Source organism: Parambassis ranga, chromosome 16, assembly GCF_900634625.1.
Source record: "Parambassis ranga chromosome 16, fParRan2.1, whole genome shotgun sequence".
NCBI classification, from domain to species: domain Eukaryota; kingdom Metazoa; phylum Chordata; class Actinopteri; family Ambassidae; genus Parambassis; species Parambassis ranga.
The window spans coordinates 3,449,626-3,459,146 of record NC_041036.1 but is presented as its reverse complement, the minus strand read 5'-3'; the positions used below and the strand labels follow the sequence as shown (position 1 = coordinate 3,459,146).

Genomic DNA, 9,521 nt, shown 5'->3' with positions numbered 1-9,521 from the left:
CTTTCTTTTTACCTACACAATAATTCATTCAACAAGGCAGCACTGCTATTTTACAATCAGTCAGGCTTGGATGAGAAATCAACATTTGCTTCCAAAGTAAAGCAGCCTGTAGTCCGACACAAAAAGCAGAAATATTTAAGGTTATGATACATAAAAGGAATCATACATATGTGCTTTTGTTTCCCTTACAGTCAGATGTATTGTCTTTTAAACTACTTAAATCTAATTACATGCATTGAAATAACCTCTGTCATGTCTCTATTCAAAGGATCGCTGAGACCTTTCAGGTCTGCTCTGCTGATCAGAGCAGCGGCTGCCTCCAGTGTGCCAATATTTGTCTTAACACGCCATCTAGTGTAGCCTACATGCATTACAACTTTACACAACCAGAGAATGAAAGGAAAACCTGACAAAACACTGCTGTAATAAGCACTGATGATGCTTTATCCCTTCAAACAAAGGGGATATCCCTGAGTATACTGAATCAATGGCAGCTGGAAGAGGCTGGAAAATGTAATCAGCAAAGAAATGTGAGCAACAGAAGTAGAAAAATAATGTCAGAAATCATCTACACAAGGTTAAAATTTGAGTTATATGAGCGAAAGTCTTGAGGCAGCTTTCAATACAGTGATTTGTACCCATCAAAAGTCATCCAAGAAAGGATACAGGACACTGGCATTTATTATTATAATAGGAAGGTTCATTAACGTACCCCATAGGGATATAGAAAGGTGTTGCAACACTGTCCATAACAGCTTCTGTATGTGTCAGCATCACAACTTCACCAACTGCAGTTAAAGGAAAGTGGCTCGTCTGATGAATCCTTTTTATGCTGATGCATAACACCACGAGAAAGAATCCAAAGGATCTATAAAAACACAACCTGGACACTGTGCTGGGTTCAGCTGCCCTTTCACTCAATCAGCACACAACAGGGGGCCGTCCTGCAGCTACGGGTAACATTACATTAGCATCAGTGCAGGAGACAAAGCTAATCAATGATGGAAAATGATGCAAAACATACAAGCTGAACAAAAAGTTTAGTAATGACTCTGGGAACATGGTGAAACTCTTCAGATCTCAATCTAATAAACTTCTGCCAGATGTACTAGAACATTTTGATACACGGAGGCCGCCCGCCTTCCTCGGAACACAGTGTGGTTACACAGATCTGCTGCCTGATACCACAGGACAGAGCCTGGTCTCAGCTGTTCTTGCTGTGGGTGCTGTGAGGTTGGTTTGAATATGGATTGTCTAAAAAGTGCACGTTAGGATGAATAAAGCTCAGTTTATTTGCAAAAATAAATAGTCTGTACAGTCCACTACAAAATAAATGGCTGGAAATCCACTCTCATTGTGTGTCCAGGTGTTAGTAATAGCAATGTGTCATTACTGTGCCCATGTTGTTTGTGTTGAATGAGCTGGTAGTCTTTAGGTCCCGTTGTTCCATTGGTCAGAGTACAGAGCGGTATTTACAAGCAAACATGAGCCACACTGCACATGCGCTCTCAGGATAAACAAACACCCGAACACGGACCGCCATCCTCACATGGTCGCCACGACAACACACAATCTCTTCACAGAAGGGAGACCTGCACGAAACATATGGAGATGTGAAGAGTCTACAAGCACTCGGACAATATGGTGTATTTACACCAAGCAGACTTCCTTCCAAGACCTCCTCATCATGCACGGATGCCATGTAACCAACCCTGCGAACAGAAACACCTCGCTTCCTACTTTTTTTCTTACCTGAGGCAAGTGGCAAAGGCCCTGCGAGCGTTGCGGTGCAGGAAGTGTATGGGGAAGCCTTTGAAAGTGTGTCCGTCTGGCACGGCTCTCCTCACCGCATCCTGAAACTCCTCGTTGCCACAGGAGACGCCGGTGCAGCGCTCCAGCTCATAGGCTGACAGGGCTGAGGACAGCAGGTAGGACAGGTGGTCGTCCCACATTGTAGCCAGACCCAGGTCCTGACGGGGGGAGAGAGTGAAACTTCATTTTAACAGGACCACAATTAATTGTACTTATGCACTTTATCCTCTAAACTTTGTTAGAGGATAGAGGATATTTTTTTTCCATTCAGGTGTCCACATTCAGTCCAGTGATATGTTTTTACCTTCCTATGTTCAGAGACCAGGTAGCGCATCTCCAGCTCCAGCTGGTTGCTGGCTGCAGCAGGATCCAGAGTTGGTGCACAGAGTGGAGGCATAGGGGGCAGAGAGGTGGTGGAGCCTGGGGCACAAACAGACTTCAGAGCCTCTTCACTCATTGCTTTCCATCGTGACTGATTCTAAAGAAGGGGGGGTGGGGGGTGGAAATGAGGCATTTAACAGAGGTCCACTGGGAGTTTGGTGCCTTGCTTCTGGGCGAAATGACAGGACAGGAGCTGCTGATGAATGGAACTGTAGCAGATTCAATTTCTCTCCCCTACAAACTGGCTCCTTGTCTGATGATTGAAGTTGGTAATCATCCAGGAAGCTCTTGGCTCCAAGCTACCTCTGCCCTCAGTCTGACTTCAAACCATCACTATTTATTTGATTTGGTTTTATTGGCTGGCCAATATCTGATATCAGCATAAATAAAGACTTTCATATTGAAACTCATTCACCAAACCCTGATTGTGAGCACAATTATCTGCCAACAGAGCAAATGATAACTAAATTATATTTCACCTGCTTTTCCCCCCCTAACAATTAATACGTTAAAATAAGGCTCATAAATACTTTATTTCCCTCATGCCTGTACCTGGAAGTCAAAGACACAGAGCTCCACAGCATCCGAGGGCTGGCAGTTGGCCATGAAGGTGTGGTGGTTGAAGACACAGCCCACGGTGCGGTATGGAGAGGAAGGTTTGGGTTGTGGGGCCAAAGGGGGAGCATCTGGGTCTATGGCCCGGTGCAGGTATCTGAGTGCATGTATGGAACAAATAGGCTAATCAGTATCATTACATTTATATGTACGTTTACATACAGAAATAAGCTTGTCAATTTGGCTGATGACATGAACATTGATTTAATCTCATAAAGATGTATATTCTTCAGACCGCAGTGTTGTTGCCCCATTGAAGTAAATGGTGAAGGTCTTCAAAACCCTGAAATAGAATTTATTCCTTGGCCTAAAGCATGGCAACTAAATTTCATGGAAATCCCTTCAGAGATATTCTACTGATAAACACACAAAGACAGGGAAACAAGGGCAAAAACAAAAAGCTCTTTGTATCTCAAACTGTTTCGTAGAAATATTTAGGCTGTAGAAGTAACAGGAAAACTCAAAATATTAAATTTCAGAGCAGTTTCTTAGAGAAGAGTTTTTGCTTTTTCGGCCTTTTTGGTATTTTTTTTTTTTTTAAGTACATCATTCACAGCTGCATTTCCTGATATGTTCAGTATGTTGTTAAAAAGTCGGACCTGTGTGCTGTCAGGCTTTCCCAGAAAGTGATGCTCCCATCAGTGCCACGTGTCAGGACCCAGGCATGCGGCACTCCTTTGGCTTTGGTGCCCACACACACATACGCATCCAGGCCGAATCCCAGCAGCAGGCTGCACAGCAGAGTGGCGTGGTCCTCACAGTCCCCCTGTGGAAAACAGTTAAATTAATGTTTTATTAAAGTTGTTTTTCACTTGCACAGATGATTACCCAAAGTCGCCTGTATCTACTGAGGAGACTCAGGTCCTTTAACGTCTGCCAGACCATGCTGCAGATGTTTTACCACTCGGTGGTCTCCAGCGTCATCTTCTACGCTGTAGTGTGCTGGGGCAGCAGGATGAAGGCGGCCGACACCAACAGACTCAACAAGCTCATCAGGAAGGCTGGCTCGGTGCTGGGAGTGGAGCTGGAGTCTGTGGTGGAGGTGACGGAGAGGAGGATACTGAGGAAACTCCTCAGTATTCGTAACAACACGTCTCACCCCCTGCACGACACACTGCTGTCCTACAGGAGCACATTCAGCGGTAGACTGAGACTACCGAGGAGCAGCACAGAACGCCACAGGAGGTCCTTCCTGCCAGTGGCCATCAGACTGTATAACTCCTCCCCTTTCTGTAGGGAGAAGCGCTAGATAATCATGTCAGGCATCACTGTCATTCCTATATTATGTTTACTTAGCACCTTACATCTCCATATTGTATCCATGTATCATATATTGTGCTCATACCGCGTACTGTACTCTTTTTGGATTATAGTGACACTTATACTTATACTCTGTACTTAACTGCATTTAATGTAACTTAATACCTCTGGCACAAGAATTTCCTTCGGGATTAATAAAGTTTTATCTTATCTTATCTTATCATTACCAAAAACCGTCTTATGACATCACAATTCCAAAAAATTATTTGAATGATCAGCATTCAGTACTCCACAACCTCTCCAACAGGGCGACCTTCTGATTTTTATCTTCTTTTTCCAGAAAATACACCCAATAAGCATTATAAACATAACAACAGCCAGCCTCTTCATGAACCAACTCTCCACTCCTTCATATGTAGGCAGCCTTGAAGAGAATGCGATGCTGGTTTCACGGCATCCATCATCATGTCACTGTCTGAACAGAGTACAACATGCTATTCTGGCTGCATTGTGAGCCTTTCTCAGAAGTGTTGAACACACACAAGAAAAGTCTGCTGGAGAGGAAATAAGCTCTGTAGTCATCAAATCATCCATGACAGTAAGCAACTCTTATTTCATACAACTTTTCCAGTAAAGAGGCCGGGGTTGATCCGGGGACGGGTGTTGCTGCTGCTGCTGGCTCGGGCTATGAGCAAGTCAGAATGATAGATGTTCCCCAGAAGTGCTAATATGGATGGCAGCATTGGAACAGGCTGGGGACTGATGAGGCTAAATTAATTTTCCCTGGAATGAAACTCATAAATCACAGCTGACAAGGGCCACTTTGTGAGAGTTTTGTTGTGTCTGTCTTGCCAGCCCGTTCGCAGAGGAGCGGCAGGGAACATTTATCCTGTGGTGGTCTGGGAAATTCCCCACTATCAGGCTGAGAGATGAAAATGCATCAGTCAGTCCATTCTGCACAAATCCCGTTTTTTTTTCCTCAGAAATGGAATTACTGTAAATGCAGCTGGACCGTGATGTTTTCCGGCATGAGGTGCACAACATTACAGGCAACACAACACAAACTTGTGATGCATTTTAAAACATGCATTACAAAGCAATACCAGCATTTCTCCTCAAAACACACCTCTCTGTGTGACTCACTGGAATCATTATGAAGGCTGTGGGAGCACTGGGACGCTTAAAACTGAGTCCAAGGCTGATAACCAATCAGAGCTTTGTATTTTAATCAAATAAATACGACAATTGAGTTATTTTATTGACCATATCACTGCTGTGTTGTTGATTCTTTATCTCTGACAGCAGATGTAAACTTATAATTCGCCACACCGTGACTAACACTTTTCTTATCATTTCTCTCAACAAGTATGAACTTTTGACCGCACAAGAAGAAAACTAACACTTTCTGACTGTATGTCTGCATCTGTATAAACTGGGCTCTTGATTATCACTTAGATTCTTTTTAGTTTTATGGCACTGTTTGGTATGTTGTAATGATAATGTTTGTGAAGCCTGGCAGAGGAAATGAGATGTTGCATAATATGGTTACATGAAGCCAGTGCTGTGACAGGCCCAATGGAGAGCCTGGACGTCTGCCTTGCAGTTCCAGAAAAGAAAGTGAGTGACAAAAAATACACTAAATCACAACATTTTCCAGCATAGTTTACACTTCCTGACTTGTCAGAAAACATGTCGCTGAAGCTCTGAAGTATGAGATTTTAGTTAGTTTCAGTTATCTTCCTTAGATTTATAGGATGCGGGTGATGGAGAAGCCTGATATCTTGCTCCCGCTAAAGAACTTGTTTGTCTTTAAGTTACACAGGAATTAGCCACAGGGCCCACAGGCTGAAGTAGGAGCTAGCATCTAGCAGATCTCATTGACTACATCCTGCACAGCTGGTGTCCTGAAGGCTGAAGTAGGCTCATACTTAAACCATATCTCATGCTTTGTGTCACACTGTAGGAGCTTAAGTCATACAATCAAACCATTGGTAAACCATTTTCAGAATGACTGCATCACTGTTACAGCCACAAACATGCCCTTACCTTCCCTCTACACAGAAAGGCCATTAGTGTGCACCACTGCTCCTGCTTGCTTCCCCCTCCCACCACCGGGGCCCTCTCATGGGCCAGCAGGCTGACGAATCGGGCTGCCTGTCGAGGGCTCTCCAGGAGGCGGCCGGCCCGGAGGACACACACGTAGGAACACACTGGCCTGTTGACACCGTTCTCATCCTACACAACCACAGGTGATGGAGACAGATATGAGCTGTCTGATAAACCGTTTGGAAATGTGAGACACCCTCCTCCCAAAACACTAAAGCCATAAAACTGTTAAAACTGCAGATTAAATTGAGCCGACGCAGTGAACTCTCCACAGATCGGTTGACAGAAAATGATAAAGACAAACCTGAGCAAAGATCTTAACCAGTTTGGACTGGTGTGATGGTCGGATCTCCAGAAACTCCCTCCACCACTGCTTGGCATAAACTAAGAAGAGCCTCTCCTTCTCTGCCGTCCTCTGTCTCTCCAGTGATTGCTAAATGAGAAGGACGCAGTAACATCAGCGCCTCTGAGCATTAAAGGTAGGAGATTTCATTCTGATGCACTTTTTGTTAAATTAGTGTAACTTCTCTTTACAATCCGATAGCAGCCAATTAGTTCGGCAGTTTCACATTAAAACGAAGAATATGAATCATCTGTGGAAGCTATAAAACACTAAAAACATCAGCCAATCCTCCGGGTGGACCCTGCGCAGAGTATTGGCTGGTTGTCACTCTCTTCCTGCTCTGCGCGCACCAGAGAGGTACATGCATGATGGCCGAAGTCACAGACTGGTTGGGAGGCGTGGCTTCGGGGTGAGCTCCGAGAGAAAGGGGCGTGTGTTTACTTTCAAAATCTGGCTGACTCACTGAGTTTTCAAAATCTCCTACCCTACCTTTAATACTTCTTCTTCTTATACTTCACACTGTTCCTTTAAGATGAAGCTGAAAGAAAGACAAACGAATACAGTCTGGTGTGCTGACCTGTGTGCTGATGATGTCAGTGCTCAGAGTGTCTGTGAGGGGAGGGTAGAGCTCCAGGCTGACGGTCAAAACACCAGCTGGGAGTTTGCATTCACTTCCTGTAAGACATAAATGTATCACTAAAAGCTGTAGCTGACTCACTTTCATCATGTTTTAGTCAGTATTTCACAGAGATAGTAACTTTAAACAGGTTCTCACCAACTCCCATCAGCTCTACAGCAAAGCAGGTCTTGCCATTGGGCGAGCTGAGGACAGTCCTCCAGTCCAGGAAGTAGGACGAGACTAACGCTGTTTCACTGGATGTGTCCGTCTTAATTAGCACAAACTGAACAGGGTCACACATGGACAGCATGGTGGTTGCATCAGCCATCTTGCTGCCTTCACCTGGACAATTATAGGCACAGCACACATCATATAATATTAAACCGTATGATAATAGTCGTGCTGACGGACACTCAGAGAGGTGGTTTTACACGTACCAGTGCCATCCCTGTGGATCTCTAATAGGAAGCCCTCCTTCAGGTCAGGCTCACACGCACAGGGTACTGGTTTTGAGCGAAACCTCTGGTTGCGGAAGTGGAGGTAGAGCGAAAATGTAGAACACACCTGACCAGGCAAAGGCTCGGGTTCCTGGAGGTGCTCCAAAAAGGCCTTACCCCCAAGAATTTGGAGATACAGGTACCGCCTGGATGGATCAATATTTGCTGAGAGGAAAAAGCAGACTGTAGACCTTATGACCTTATGTCCGGATATCTTGGTTTGTATGGGATGTTTCTTACTTTTCTTTAGCTGGACAACGTCTTTGTCAACAAAGTGAGTCGCAGGCTTTGAAGGAGGTCCTGTTTCTGCATCTGTTGCTGCTTCCTATCAGGACAGGCCAAACAATCAACCACCAGAGGAGTGACAGAAATATGCAACAAAACATATCCCTAATACTATGAATAGGATCTATATGTTAGGAATTGAACAACATGTTTTTAAAAGAGGTCTGTAACCTGGGTAAAGTGGAGATCCTTCATCACATCGTCGATGATGCCCCGGCGCTGCAGAGCACGCAAAAAATCTGCCTCAGACAGAGACTGACATGCTGAGGCTTGATCATCCCTCACAGTCTCCGCCAGCACCTCCCGGATCTTTCCATGGATATCCATCTAACAGGCAGGAGGACAGAAGAAAGTCACACACCTGTTCACAGCTGCTGTTTGTTTACATCTCATCTCAGGATATCAATCCTCTTTGGTATATTAAAAATAAGTTGCAAGTTTATGATGGACATAGATCTGTGGGTGTTTCAGTGCAAACTGAAATGCATCACATTAATAAACCTTTCAATAAAAGTGAAGCTTCAAGAAAAAAAACAAGAAGAAAACAGTTTAACAGGGTTGTACCATTCTGCTGTGGTGAGGCTAACTGTTATCCACTTTTTTTTACACGTATCTAGTAAATAATGTATCTTAGGTTATTACTTGCATCTTTTATAAAATCAGATTATGCTTTGCTTACCTTCAGCAGATGGTTGTGAATGATTTGCTTCAGCTCCGAAGCTTTCTCTGGTGGTAGAGACATTACAGCTGCTAGCTTTGGTCACTCTGACGCCTAAATAGCTGGCTAAGCTAACAGAATAGCGCAATAAAGAAAGATAAATACAGTTGCCTTTTTCTTTTTGAGCTATAATCAATTGTTATGTACATTTGTCGCCCTCCATCACAACCCAAACTGTTCTCTTGACAGCTACGAGAGCGAGTTTGAACAGTGGCGGAAAAGCCAGCGGGAAGGCGGCTCCGCTGCTGCCTGACACGGTCACGATGTGGGCTGATAAAATAATTCTAAAATAATTAATTCTGGCATATTCTATAAGTTCAAAGAGCAAACATGACATACGGGATTTGAGGAAACATTTATTCAAATGTTATTGCTTTATCAAGCATCAAGTTTTTTTATTTTGTTGACGAATTTCCGACATTTTATTCAGGAGCCATATTGGCTACCCCAATGACGTCACACTTTCCAACAGAAAGAGGACCCAAAATTGTAGTTTTGGGTCAGGTTGCGTTTGCTGTGAAGATTATTATCAACTTTTTTTCCTTTTATCACTAAAAAAACCTTTATTAAAACCAACTTAACTTGTATTTTCTGCTTTTCTCTTCACTGTCCTTAAGAAAAGGAGTTAAATCTACAATTTCTTTAAGTGAAAGGCTTCATACTTTGTCCAATAAGTGCTGTCCCAGACAGGAGAAAATGAAATTATAACTTGTTTTGAAAATATTAAATCAGTTCCTGGAATCCGCGATGAAAGGCACTGCAGTCTGACTGCGTCGATTTAGCTCAGAGAATGAAATTAAGCCTTACAGTGCAGGGATGGAAAGAGCTGTGGGTGGATGTACCTATACACAGTATAAGCACTTTACTGTTAATAATAAACCACAA

The 9,521-nt window shown here is 43.7% G+C and overlaps 1 protein-coding gene across 1 annotated transcript; it reads right to left on the bottom strand.

Moving 5' to 3' along the window:
* Positions 1-1,316: 1,316 nt before the first annotated feature.
* cep76 (centrosomal protein 76) lies at positions 1,317-8,850 on the bottom strand. The gene is made up of 13 exons (XM_028425410.1): positions 8,598-8,850; positions 8,090-8,245; positions 7,874-7,958; positions 7,574-7,798; positions 7,293-7,478; positions 7,095-7,192; positions 6,479-6,607; positions 6,115-6,303; positions 3,408-3,574; positions 2,746-2,905; positions 2,117-2,290; positions 1,753-1,970; positions 1,317-1,592 (listed from the first exon to the last, which is right to left on the bottom strand). The coding sequence occupies exons 1-13, from the start codon at positions 8,658-8,660 to the stop codon at positions 1,454-1,456; spliced, it is 1,989 nt and encodes a 662-aa protein (XP_028281211.1). The 5' UTR covers positions 8,661-8,850; the 3' UTR covers positions 1,317-1,453.
* Positions 8,851-9,521: the final 671 nt, after the last annotated feature.